The sequence below is a fragment of the Colossoma macropomum genome, unplaced genomic scaffold, assembly GCF_904425465.1.
Source record: "Colossoma macropomum unplaced genomic scaffold, Colossoma_macropomum, whole genome shotgun sequence".
Lineage (NCBI taxonomy): Eukaryota > Metazoa > Chordata > Actinopteri > Characiformes > Serrasalmidae > Colossoma > Colossoma macropomum.
The window spans coordinates 4,725,978-4,740,424 of record NW_023494806.1 but is presented as its reverse complement, the minus strand read 5'-3'; the positions used below and the strand labels follow the sequence as shown (position 1 = coordinate 4,740,424).

Here is a 14,447-nt window from a genome sequence, read left to right as displayed (position 1 = left end):
GTGTTTTTCTCTTCTCCCTTAGTCATTTTGTTGCTTTCTTCCACTGGCCCCGCCTATATCCCTACTGACACCCATAGTGGAGTATGACCTTAAATTCCCTCATTCACTCTCTCTCTCTTTCACACACATACACACGCTCTGACTCACTTGCGCTCTCTTGAGCGCTCCATACTGAACAACACAACGGTTTTTTGTCATCTCAGAGGAGGCTTTGGCACCAGGGTGTGTCTAGTTCGTTCTCATGCTCAAAATATCCTCTTAGTGTTCTGGAAACTGAACCTTTCTGTGTTAGGGTCAAGAAAATGATGTGCTTTTTTTTGGGAAGGAGTGTAAAAGAAGCCCCAAAAAGTCTTGATGAAAATCATGTTTCAACTAATCCCTCTCTGTCCCCTTCCATCTCTCCCTCTCTAGAGCAAATCCTAGAGAAAGATGAAGGACCGTACTACAATCATTTGGGAGCAGGCCCCACCGTGGCTTCAATAAGAGAGCTGATGGAGAGCAGGTGAGAAACTTTGGCCTAGTCCCTTTAACATTCATTTGCCCTTTCCAGTGTCCCTTCTGTCTTCCGTATTTTCTGTGGGAGCCTTTTTATAGAGCATATCCTTCAGCTGTGGGTGAACGTGATATTGGGGATCAAGCTACCACAATAAATTTGGATTGTATGTCATGTACTGAATATCCAACTGGATACTGAGGAAGTTTGTTTCAAGAGCTTAGCTGCACATAGAGCCGTTTGTTGTTATGCTAGCAGTTAGATTAGTTATGCAGTGTTTACTGAAACATTAGCCCCTCAGAAAAGACATGCAGAGCAGTCTATTTGAGTTGCTGTCAGTAAATTCAGTTTCAGTTCAGTTTCAGTATTTCTGAAATTCAACCCAAACACCTTTGGTAATAATTCACCTTGATTCACCTTGAACTGTACAGTACTGTGCAAAAGTCTTAGACACCTAAGCACATTGTTTAAAACCATTTCTACCAGGAAGACTCAGGAGGCAGGAGTGAAGGAAGACAATTTTAATCCTCGCTGGGATTTTAGAAGTTGAAAGATAACAGTCCAGTAGAAATTAAAGAGTCTTCAGCGTAGGCCCCGTCCTCAGTCCGGGTCTTGGAGCGTCAAGACCCTCACAGATCTTGAGTAGTTGGTGTAGTGTAGTGGGTAACACTTCTGCCTTCTAAGCTGTAGACTAGGATTCAATCCCCTACCTGGGCAAGCATCCTACACTATACCAATAAGAGTCCTTGGACAAGACTCCTAACACTACCTATGTAGCATGTAAAATTGTAAGTCGCTCTGGATATGAGCGTCTGCCGAATGCCATAAATGTAAATGTGAGATCTTGCCAGATTATGATGGCAGGGGTGGAGACTACCCCCCAGACACCTGGACAGGGACCAAACTGGTGGTGGTGGGGAGGAAGGAGGAGAACGTTGAAATGTCGGCACCTGAAAGCAGCAAAATAGGTTCATAAGTCAGGGACAGGTGTAGGCCAACAACTGGTCAGGAGTAATGAGTGAATGAATACTGTAGCATTAGAGTCTTCCTGACAGAACTTTTGCTAAAGCTTCCATTTACCTTTAGTTTAATTAGGGTTGTAAAATCACCACATATCATTAGAATAAAACAAATAGACCTAAATACAGTACAAAGTGACAAAGTCTTACTTTCAGTAAAGTAGTCAATATCTTGTGAGCTGGTGTGGAAGGATTGATTAAGCCAAACCAGGAATTGGATGATTGGCAACACTTTATTTGGATAGTCCACTTCAGATGCTTTGTAGATACTTAATTCACCTTCAAGTTACGTTGAACTAAATATCTACTAAATTGACCATAATTTTCAAACCCTGGCTCGAATCCTAAGCTTAACCTCACCACTGTTTAGAATCAACTGATCAACAAGGATTGCGTTTAGGGTTAGAGTTAAGGCCTCGATAAACATCTTACGGAGGCGTTCGCTTTGCTTCAGTGAACAATAATTATTTACGGAGAAAATAAACAACCACAGATATTGCACACGTGACAGCTTAGCGAACTCCGTAGACGAGCATGCAATATGACTCATCAGCGCAAAAGAGGCATGCTGTCTTTCTCATATGGATTTCATAAAGGTGCTTTCACCTTTACTAAGCCTTTATTTTTGCTATTGTGCGTTCAGCTTACATTGCTTAACTATTTAAATGTAATTACACAGTAATAACACAGTTATTATGTAATAATTACATTATAATTCACATTTACCTTTACATTTATAAGGACAGGTTTGAGAGTCTGCACTTCTGACTTTTTCCCACTTGTTTTAATTCTTCAGAGCAAGACTATGACTAAGACTATGCTCAAATGTGGTATGGATCGAAAGTTTACACGCCGCAATTCTCACAGAATCTCTCCGCTAGTTTGCTTAACAGCTCCTCTTGCCCCTGCGCTTGTTCTGTGAGGGTTATAGTGAAGCCGTATCTTGAGGATCCTGGCACGAGACCCTTGCACAGCTGTGGATAAGCATCTCTCTTCTCCTCTACTGTTTACTCTACTTCTTTTCTCCACCTTCCCTCCTCTCTCCCTCTTTTTTAAAAAAATTCACCTTCTGCTTCTTCTCTCTGATCCCTGACTCACAATACGACCGGAGTAAAGAGGAAATAATCTCCATCAGATCCACACTGGAGAGAGAGAGAGAGAGAGGAGGGAAGACGGGGATGAGTGTGTCTGTGGGTGTTCTGGTTACAGGATCGGGCTGATCTCAGCAGAAAGCGCCGGATGTGATATCGGAGGGCAAAATAAATGAATGTGATTCAATCTTGTAACTGATTATCATGAAATATCATTCAGTCACACGGTGTGATGTGATGTTGTGCCATGTGTTTCTTGCTGCGCTGCAGGAGAGAGTTTGAGTAGTTTCATCATGACAGTCTTCTTTGAGAGGATTGGTGCTTTTATAGTGTAATGAGTAACATTGCTGCCTTCTACGCTGTAGACTGGGGTTCAATCCCTGCCTGGGCAAACACCCTACACTATACCAATAGTCCTTAGGCAAGACTCCTAACACTACCTTCACCTACCTGTGTAAAATGATTACAGTTGTAAGTCGCTCTGGATAAGAGCGTCTGCCAAATGCCCTAAATGTGATCATCTGAAGTGAAGAGCTTCGATTAAAAACAGCTTATTAAACAGTTTAGCAGTTTTCAAGGACAAAAATATTGAATCTGTTTCGGCTGATGCTTAGTGTTTCTGTAAACAGTGCTGGGCGATATGATATTTTGTCGTTATTGTGATAAATTACGTACCGTATGCTTTCGGAGTATATTGTAGAGATCATTGGCAATTAAAAGCTTTGAAATTCCATGTTTTATTGCAAATAGAGCATAATTATTCTTGATAAATTGGACTTTATTATGTGAAATAAATGAAAATCTACTACTACTCTACTACTCATTGTTGGTGTTTTTAAATCCGCCACTATTGGTGCATTGTGGCTTTTCCAGCATAGATAGTGGTGCGTATCGTCTACAACGAAAGTGTTTTCAGGTATCATGATATGATATTTTTGTCATATCATAGACACTTTGGTCAACATAGTTAGAAGTAAATAACTCCCATGTCACTGTTGATTCACTCACTGAGTTTTGATATACTGCAAGATGCATTGCGATCGCAAAGTCTACCAAATCCCGTATTTTGTCGATATCACCTCTATTCTGTGATGCATGCAACGCTTTAAGCTGGTTTGGCAGACACACCTCCATCCTCCACACTTTCCCGCTCTTTCTGCCTGATTGGGGGAGAGTGATTGACCACATTGTGGGTGTATTTCTAAAGACCCACTACACAGCTGAGTCATCCCAGCTCAAGAGGGCAGAGGGGTCGGAGGTGGGGGACGCATCCCTTTTGTTTGTGTTTTCGAGAATGACATAGGAACTAAAACTTTCTGAATCTAAGCCTCATCCTAATATGACCTCCGACCCTGGCTGGGCCACCCTGTGGAGTGGGATGCTTCTCCGCTGAAGTGTGTGATTGGGGATGAATGGGGAGGGTTTGGGGGTGGGGTGGTGTGGGGGGTGTTCAGTTCCACAGTTTGCAGCCTCTGTGCTCTGACCATTGACAGCAGTGCCCAATAAGGAGGTATTTTGACGAGGAAAGGTGGGGGGTGTCTATAATAGCACACGTGCTTCCTGTCACAACTGTGTGCAAATAGCATATCGAAGCTTAACTAAAGCTTGTATTTTCGACGCTAGTTGAAACGTTGTAATTCGTTTTGATGCAGTACTGCGTTGATTGGATACAGCAAAATAAGAAGTGCTGGAAAATCTTGGGTTAATGTTTCCATTTTCAGTTTCTAAGAGCATTCAGCATTAAAAAAATACAGTATATTATACTAACATGCCAGCCACAAGCTGCTGCCAGGACAAAACTTCGTATCTCCATTTTTTGTCGTTTTTAGGTTTTTGACATCATTTGAAAATGCCTGTTGCCCTGTACATTGTGTGTAAATTTCATGATGAATAGACCAAAAGAAACGGCCCAAAATGACATGGAAAAAAGTCTGGTTCCATTGACTTACATTAAAAGTAAAGTATGTTTTTTCCTTCTCCTGTAAAGTTACCATTTTGGAGATGCAGGGTTTTGTTCCGACAACAGCTGTATGCTCTTAGGGAGTGTGCTATCCCTATCGCTATGATATTAAGGTAAAAAGTAAGCAGTGTTTTCAAAGGACAAGGGTCTGCCGTCATTGTGGGCTTGCTTCATTTATTACTTCATATTTATACACAATAAGTAGTGTTTTATTTGCTCAAGTCCTTTGAATGTATAGTTCAATGGCTTTGCGTATTAAATAGAGAGGCTCATATTAAAAGACACAGCATGACAGGCTGTATTGTTACACTCAGAGTCCACACTGTATGTTAATGCAAAGGATATCATCACTGTCTTAACAAAACCCTGCATCTCCAGAAAAGTAACTCAAGTGAAGGATGAAATGTTGATGCCAATGAGCAACTCGCATTGCGAGTGTATCTACAGTTAAGAATGGGGGCTGGCCCAAACTTCTGCTTTGAAGTTTTAGCTCTGCTTTTGAACACTGAGCATTTCTAATAATCACATGCATGAGTGCTTGCAGATCTATTTTTAGTTTGCTGCATGCACTAAAGCTGAAATACTGATCTATGCCACATAACAGTTCAGCAGCTGGCTCTCAGAGAGATCCTCCTTTGAGATCAGACAATAAAACAGTACAATAGAACAGGCTGCAGTGCGAGATTGCCCTACAACTGCGATACATAAATCATTTTTATGTGCAATAAGGTGGAGTACAGCTCTTGTGCATGACAATAGTGAACACACACACTAACCTTCATGTGTTTACAGTACAAACACGTGCACGCAGAGCCTCCCCCACCACACATATGCGCATTTGTTCCAAAATGATATTTAAAGGCATCAAAAAAAGCCTAATAATATAACTGACTATTGAGCAATAATGATACAACATGTACAATGCAGCTATCACACTCGTACAACCACGAGCAAGGGAAAAGCTAACATCTCTATACCTTTACTCAGAGAAAGCACAGGACTGAAACAGACCAGCTAGAAGAAGAACTTCAAATCACATTTTACGTTCAGCTCGGACTTAATCAGGAGTTTGAACGCTCCATATATTGTTGATTTATTTGTTCTCTATAATGGATATGCACTTCGTTCAGTTCTTTAAGGCTCTAAATGACCTTAAAGCTCCGCTTACATCACTGTGAGTGTCTGTCTGTTTATGTTCCAACACGTGATCTTAGATTTTTAGATACTGACCTTCTGAACACCTTCAGTAAAATACAGAAAACAGGGAGAGACTCGTTCAGTTATTCTGCTTCTAAACTGTGGAGCTCAGTTCACCTTTTATTAGACAGTCAAGCTCAATGAACACTTTTAATAAACATCTTAAAACTCAGCATTTAATTAAAACTGCGTCTCGTGGTGTTTATCTTTTAATTTGATCTGTCATTTTCTTGTTATGATTCTAAATGAATACTTATAATTTCTTGCATTACTGTTGAGCTTTATCACCTGCTTGTGAAGCAGTTTGAGCTGCCACCGGCATGAAAGTGGTATATAAATAAATATTATTGTTATTATTATTATTTTTATGATTACTTCTGTTCATTTAAAAAAAAAAAAAATCAAGAAAACATCATTTGGCCGGGGGTGCCTAAACTTTTGCACACAACTGTATGCCCTGGACAGAAAGACGCAGGAGAGATGGACTCTTGAGAGTTTGACTTCGTCTTGTTTTTCTCATGCACAGAAATGTATTCTTGTATTAATGCATAATGCATCTGCGACCCCGCCTCTCTCCCCCCCGCCGCCCCCCCCAACCTCTGGCTTTATTGTTTTCAGGGGAGATTTTTATTTTTTTATTGCTTTCTTGTTCTCTCTTTTAGTGGAGCTAAGCTCCCTCTGGATCCCCTGTAATTGGAAAGTCAGCTGTGACGTTTTATACCACAGCAACAATATATTTGCATAGACTCGTATGTCGATACTCACTTTCACGGTCCCGACCTCAGGCGTACGTATAGAGACTCCTGAGCTGTGTTGTGCTGTTGTGGTGTTTTCATGCTGCTGTGAATATTAGCAAGAACTCGTGAACAGTGCTCAGGACCGAGCACTGTTACAGAAAAACAACTAGTGTGTGTGTGTGTGCATAATTCACATTGCACACAATTTCAGTCTAAAAGAGGTTCAACTACTCTAACCTCTTCAATTAGGCAAGAGTTTAGTCATTTGAATGAGAGCCAGCCTTGTTTCGCTTTAATTTTGTGCTGATGACTGTGACACAGTGATAATTTGATGAGATGAATTGTTTGAATTGGTGCTCCTCTGACCCCATCGCACAGCTCTTAAACTGAAAGTTTTGGGCCTGTTCCAGTCCCCCATTCCCTCCCTGCTGAAACTGGCGCTTGTTGTAAATGGAACCGAACCTGATTCTGTGTGTTTTTCACTACAGGTTTGGAGAGAAGGGGGAAGCCATCCGTATAGAGAAGGTTCTGTTCACGGGCAGGGAAGGCAAGAGTTCACAAGGATGTCCTATCGCGAAGTGGGTGAGTATGAAATGTCCCTCAAAAGGGCGCATATCCAACCAAGACTAACCAAGATACCCTCATATGTTGTGTCAAACATACCGTTCTTCGCATCAATAGCCATGTTTACATGCAGCCTAACAATCTGTTAATAATACGACTAATAGCACAGTCGGATTAGAATACGTCCATGTAAACACCTCAATCGGAATAGACTAGTCCGATTGAGGCTATTCGGAATACAATTACTGTCTGATTGAACGAGGTGGGTAATCCTGTAAATAATCTGTTAAATAGAAGAATAATATCCGTGTAAACGCCTGTATCTGATTACATTCCCTATCAGAAAGTTTAAGTCTGCTCTGATCATGTTCGTCACGTCATGGTGAAAGTTTATACCGTTCAACATGGCGGAACAGAAATTGGTCTGAAGAGGAGACGAAGTTTATGCTCTGATCTTTAAAAGACGGCGGTGGGACGGACGTCCAGCTTATGTGTCTCAGAACACGACGTCTTCCTCTCGGCCTGCTTTAATAAGGACATGTGAAGGACGTTTTCCTGTGTCTGACATCATTTTAAAGCAATTAAAAACAAAAGCGCTGCTCACTGCTGCTCATCTCACTCTGACTGGACTCACGCGATGCTCGTTGTCATGGTAACATCTACACTAAGTGGTTCTTTACCCACGCGAGTAAATTTGGACCGGATTACTTGTAGTGAGCATGTAAACAGAGATTTTCCATCAGATTGTTGAGTAGAGTGAGAATAAACACCTCAGTCTGAATCTGTAATCGGAATGTATTCAATCGGACTGGCAAAAATCTTTGCTTGTAAACACAGACAGTACCAACTAGAGGAATCGATCACCAAAAAGTCAAGTGTACACAGCCCCCCCTCCCCCCCCCCCCCCCTCCCCACTTACTCAAAGAGTAGTCTCTCAAACAAGACATGTTTGGTGTCCCTAGTTTGCTTTTGCACTGGAGCTAATGTCGCTAACAAGTATTAAAAGTCTGTCACCCAAAATCTGTGTTAGCATCTCATAAGTCTGGTTCAAAACCAATGGACACCTTTCAAAACTCATGATTTATATTTATGAAAGGGGGGATGTTTCATTGTCCATCTCAGTCCGTTATATCTTCATGCAGTGTTATATGAGATTATAAATTTACTGGCCAATAGATCGGTAGTGCACAGTTTAGAGACCGCAGCCCATCTTTTTCCATGAATAGTTTATATTGGCCATTCTCTAGGCCTTCATCAGTGGTCATTTTTGGATTTTTTTGGCTGGTGGAGTATTCTCAGCTAGGGCTGTGATGATGACCGCATTACCGCAGTTGCACCTACCACAGGGTGTTTGTGTTACATTTTTTTTCTTTTAGCTGGTAAAAGTTACAGGAGTTTATATGGTGTGTGTTATGAAATAACATTGGTGTGTGTTATGAAATAATCATTGCTTATTTGTGCTTGTAATATCTACAGACAACATTCAGTTGAATATATACACACAGAACACACGGACATTAAATACAGGAGCATAACGTAAATAGTTGGAGTTAGATTTTAATAGCAAGCTCTTATAGCGAGCACACTTCTCTCGTTAGGTATTGCCCATGCAGTTGACGCTAGCCGGTTGACATTATTCGATTAAATAGCCTCAGATCTAGTTCCTAAGCCAAAGTGTGGGGATATGTTGCTTTTTCACCGCAGTAAAAACAAAATCCATACCATCACAGCCCTATTCTCAGCACAGTATATAGAAGCAGAGGTGTGGATGTTGACCGACTCATGCCTCGACTCGCTCGCAAATGACTCATGACTCAAGATTTATGAATTGTCAATAACTGAATAAAAGCTTTTCATTCCCAGCTTTACCTGTGTGACTTACATGCGTGTCAGCTTTGCTACGGCCATAATGTGCTACATGCAGTAAATGTTCGGTTGAAAGGAAAGAGGGAACGCAACTTGAAACAGTTGGCTAGCTTGTGGTTTAGACAGCAAAATAGCATTAGGTATTATAGCTGAAGCCGTCAGCCAATCTTGCTGAAGTTTTAGTAATTTACAGATCACATTCCTTTAAAACTTGCTAAGACTTCAGCTGGATCAGCTACTGCACTGTTGCGCTAGCTAACATGCGTATGTGCGTCATAGTATAAACTACCGATGGAGACTTGAGACTCAACTCGGACTCACGTGCATCAACTTCTCTGCATAGAAGTATGTAAAAACTCCAGTAGCACCTCCAGCACTCAAAAAATAGTCAGTGGTGGTCCTATGGTGGTCCCTTTCCAATGATGGACATGGTAGATAAATTGCAGCAGATGGGCTACAGTCAGTAATGGTAAACCTACAAAGTGCATATATGTACTAGATGATAAAATGGCCAATGAGCTGAAGTACAAGGTAGTTGTTTCTCATCTTAGTGTATATATATGCACAAATGCTGCTGCTGCTGAATGGATCACCAATGTCTGGACGATAATCCAGACTGTATTATTTGTAATCTAGTTGCTGCTTGCCAGTGATGACCTAGACATTTATGATATTAAACCCTTGCCTGCAACCCAGCACCTGTAAGATTTTGCACAGAGTCCTCTAGGTGCAATTTCGCTGTAAAGTCTGTTGACCTGAGTGCTCGAACTCGTTGCCCATGTCCTGAAACGGTATAATAGAGAACAAACAATGGTCTCACTCTGCCTGTAAATGTTTAACAGTCTTTCACAGCTAAATTATTAGCAAGGGATTACTTAGGGATAGTTACAGAGAAGGTTATTCATTGGTTCTAAAATGAGTTTGATATAAGAAATAGAACAGTTGTTGAGGTAACTGTAGGTTTATTGGAATTCAAGTGAACCGACGTAGACGGAATATATGGAAGAGCTTGGAAATTGCTTATGTTCATATACTGTTTGTTTGTTTGCAAGGGAGATGGCAATGACCCATTCACTGAAAGGCAACCTGTTATCATTAGCCAAAGGCTATAAAGCAGCAGGGGGCTGCACTGCCTCTTAGTACACTCACTCTCTCCCAGCTAATGGGTTTATGGTTGAAAGCATATGTGCTGATGGCAGATAATCCTTATAGTGCCGATAGCGACATTTTCCCTGCACACTTAAGGCTTCTGGAGGATCATTCAGTCTTCCTCCTGCTGTGTTTGTTGTGAAATAGTATATAATCAAACTGTAATTTTCTGTATTTCTCCTTTTTGTTTAAAATTTTGACATAATAGTAATGATTTGAATGCATAATTGAAGGGAATACAGGTCAGACAGATAAGGACTGTAATAGTTTTGCAGTAAATGAGAAGAAAATAAATTTTTGCATTGTGTTGTATTTAAATGAGTCACTTAAACTGTAGCAGTCGGATGGTTATGCGGTATAGTTTTGCTTATGAAGTGTAATGGCTGCGTCTAATTGGTTTTATTGGTCACTCTCTATGTAACTCTATCTCTATCTAAACCCCCCTGTTGTTTTTCCACTTTCTTTCTCTTTCTCTGTATCTCTCATGCTTTTTCTCTCTCTGTCTCTCTTTCTCTCCATTTTACTATCTCTCTTGTAATCTCTATTTCTCTCTCTGTCTTTTTTCTTCACACACACACTCTCTCTCTCTCTCTCTCTCTCTCTCTCTCTCTCTCTCTCTCTCTCTCTCTTTCTCTATATATATGTTTATATATCACTCTTTCTCTCTCTTCTGCCCTCTGCAGGTGATTCGGCGCAGCAGTGAGAAAGAGAAGTTGTTGTGTTTGGTAAGGCACCGGGCGGGTCACCACTGTGCCAATGCAGTCATCATCATCCTCATCCTGGCCTGGGAGGGCGTTCCGAAGTCTGTGGGGGACAAACTCTACCAAGAAGTCTCCGACACGCTCACCAAATACGGCAACCCCACCAGCCGCCGCTGTGGCCTCAATGACGAGTGAGTGAGAAAAACATCAGCTGCAAAGTCCAAATGTTTCTACAATGAAGTTTAGCATTAATAATAATGATAAGGTTTATTTATCATCACTGTCTTCAGGATTCAGGAGAAAAGGTTATTAGGGCTGTTTCTGTTGGTCTATTGATCATTCAGTTTTCACACAACATAAACAGCAGCTAGTGTTTCCAAAAGGTGTAAAAAGAGTCCTAATAAAGAGTTTTGATAGGTTTTGATATAATAACAGTGTAATATAGCACCATTCCAGAGCTTTGGGTTAGAAGTCTGGACTCTGCAGGCAGGAGCAGGCTGAAGCACGCATATAGAGAAATCCTGCAAGTTAATGTGTAGCCTAACAACGTAGAATGATCACTATATCACACATACAAACAATACAAAACTGTTACAGTAAACCAGTATAAAACTGAAATAAGCCATAAAAATCAATCAAATTAAACAGAAAACCATATAAAACTTTAAAACGCTATTTTATAAAATTTATTTTAGCTCATGATGAACTACTAGTTAAACATTCTGTGTTGCAAACAGATTTCCTGGTTGGTCTACCAGGCTTGAAACTTTTGCCTAATCACAAGTCAGAATGCTGTCGAGGGTAAACAAACATACCGTGCACTTTCATAAATAATATTTTTAATGAGCAGAGTGACTTGACGTGGAAAGAGGAAAGTCTGTATGACTCTCTCGCTGCTACTCCGCAGATTAAACACTGTATGTATGAAAGGCCAGTGCGTTGAGCTGTACCGCTCACACTACACAAAGGTAGCATGTGTGAATCAGGCGTTACAGAGACGGCAGAGCCTTCAGTCCGACGGCCACAGCTGCCGTCACCAAATTTCAGAAAAACTTCCCAGCTCAAATGACGTTGGTTTTCTAACTGAAAATAAGCAGAAAACACACTTAAATATGGTGTTTTCCTCAAATTTTAGTGCACAATTTTTATTTATTTGCTGAAAAAATAAAACATAAAATATACCATAACTTTTGCAGAGGCCGTATTTTATATTTTATTGATTTTAGTGAGTTATACACCTGTTAAATCCATCAAATAAACAGTAACTGTGTATTAAAATGTGAACAGATGGGTTCTCTGTAGCTGACGTTAACTTCTTTTCGCTTAAAAAATCAAAAGAATGCAATTTAACCGGGTGCCAATACTTACAAACGACTGGATGTGTACAAATGGGTCATTTCCAGCAGTACAAAGGTAAATCCTTAACTCCATTCGGCAGGACTTAGTGTTTTCCCAGCTTGGACACACCTGCTTTAGCTAATGAAAGACTTGAACCTTAGCTGTTGAGACTCAGACGTCTTACAGCAGGGTAATCATTAAACTCTGCTGTGGATTGACTTGGAGACCCCTTTGCCCTATGGGGTTCTAGGCGCAGCAGCTCCCTGGATCTTGTAAGCTGTTTTTTTTTTAATGTGAGCTAGAGTGATAAACTGAATCATTTCATTTCTGTGCGCTCCTTATTATGTAGTTGAAAGCAGTGCTTCCAAAACTGTGGCCCACTAGGCAGTTTTGTCCAGCAAATGGTTTTCATTTGGCCTGCCAGACAACATCTGCTCTGACAGTAATGCACGTTTTGCAGAGCCAAAACAAACCAAGCAAAATTATGTGAATTAAATCATATTTTTGTGGTATGCACTACTCATTCCAGGCCACTGATTCTTCAAGAGTAACAAACACAGGGTTTACAGCAGTGCAGAGTTTAGTGTTGGGATTACACTAACCAGGGGTGCGCGAAAAGCTGTACAGGCAATAATCAAAATATATGGTCTCACTATTTTGTGCTGAGGTTTCTGGCACTGGTATTGATACAGCGAAGTAAGGAATGGCTAACGTTAAACTCGCTAAGCCACAGCAACTTATGATGAGCCTCGATATCATGGAACGCCAGGGAAATAACCATGAATTTAATCTAGAAAACAATAGAAGGACTTTGCAAATTGCTGTTAACACTTTAGGCATCATTGCGAAATGCGGGTTACAGTGATTGCTGTGCCTCAGCTGTCATTCATTCTTAATGCTTTGCGAATGGAAACTGCTGTTGCATGTGCTTCGGAAATACAGTTGCATGCAAAAGTTTGTACACCCCTGGTCAAATGACGTACTTGGTTGATTTGAAGTGAAAATATGTTAACACATCCTCTACCGGCAACACGCTTTTAAAGCACGGATAGCGTTTATTTGCTGAATTTAACATATTGGAAGAAAAAATGAAACTGTTATGTTCAGTATGTCAAATGCAAGGTACAAAACTGTCTCTGGGGCAGTACCCCTTTTGTCACTGGGGTGGTACCCTTAAGGGTACCTTTAGTCAGGGAACATAATTGTACCATAATCCACTGAAATGATGTGTTCTAAGTTGTACTGACTCCACACACCCCGTCTCGTCTCCAGGCTTTTATTTTACTGTTCTGTTTTAAAACATTCGGTTATGAAAAGGTACAAATACGAACTTTTCACCTGGAAAAACTTATTTAAGGTTCACAATCAGACCTTAAAACCACTGTTGTACTTTTAAGGGAACATTTACATTGTTTTTACCTTAATGAACGAGAAATACCTGCACAGAACCTTTATTTCTAACAGTGTAGAGGATGTGTTTTACTTGGAAAATAAACACGTCATTTGATTGGGGATGTTCAGACTTTTGCATAGTCATGTATGAATATAGGAGCAACACTGCAATATTAGAGTGTAGCAAAGTATTGAAGTATTTCTTGTAAAATTTCTATTTGCTTTCCAGTTAGTTTTGAATAAAAGAAAATGAATCCACAGTTGCTGTAGTATACAGTTATTTATATTTACATACGTCCAGAGGCTTTCATTTGTTAATTTTGGAATGGGCTAGTATTTTCAAATAAAAAAAGATTTAAGCTGATTTAAGCTGATATCATAAGCCCTATCATATTATGTTACAAGCATCACTACAAGGTCATACTGTCACGTATACTTCAGGTCCTGCAGCACACCCTAATGCACCTAAATCAACTCCTGGAGGTTTTGAAAGTTACCTGTTGAGTTGAATGGAGTGTCTTAAATCAGTAAACTGGTGTTCAGTTCAGTGACCGTGTACTAAAATGCTGTTTCTTCTCCGCAGTCGTACGTGCGCATGCCAGGGGAAAGACCCCGAGACCTGTGGTGCTTCCTTCTCTTTCGGGTGTTCCTGGAGCATGTACTTCAACGGGTGCAAGTACGCCCGCAGTAAGACACCCCGCAAGTTCAGACTACAGGGAGAACACCCCAAAGAGGTCAGTGACTTGAATAAGAGTTACATTACAGTGTAAATTAGAAATGTAATTATATGTTCAAACTGTGGGTAATTGTATGTGGCTTATCAGCACAATTGGAAGGAGTCAGTACAATGAATTGGAACACACTCCATTATTAAGGCCCTCTTTAATCATGAATGCTAATCGAAAATATGAGTCATTGTTGGCTCAATAACAGAACGTTT

At 40.5% G+C, this 14,447-nt stretch overlaps 1 protein-coding gene across 4 annotated transcripts in view; it reads left to right on the top strand.

Annotated features, from left to right (window-relative positions):
• Positions 1-14,447, top strand: part of tet3 (tet methylcytosine dioxygenase 3) — an 80,885-nt gene that overhangs the window by 58,686 nt on the left and 7,752 nt on the right. For all 4 annotated transcript variants that reach the window (XM_036597877.1, XM_036597878.1, XM_036597881.1 and 1 more), the window contains 4 exons: positions 412-502; positions 6,986-7,079; positions 10,760-10,968; positions 14,091-14,241. In XM_036597877.1, coding sequence (XP_036453770.1) covers positions 412-502; positions 6,986-7,079; positions 10,760-10,968; positions 14,091-14,241 — 545 coding nt within the window. The remainder of the gene's footprint in view (positions 1-411; positions 503-6,985; positions 7,080-10,759; positions 10,969-14,090; positions 14,242-14,447) is intronic.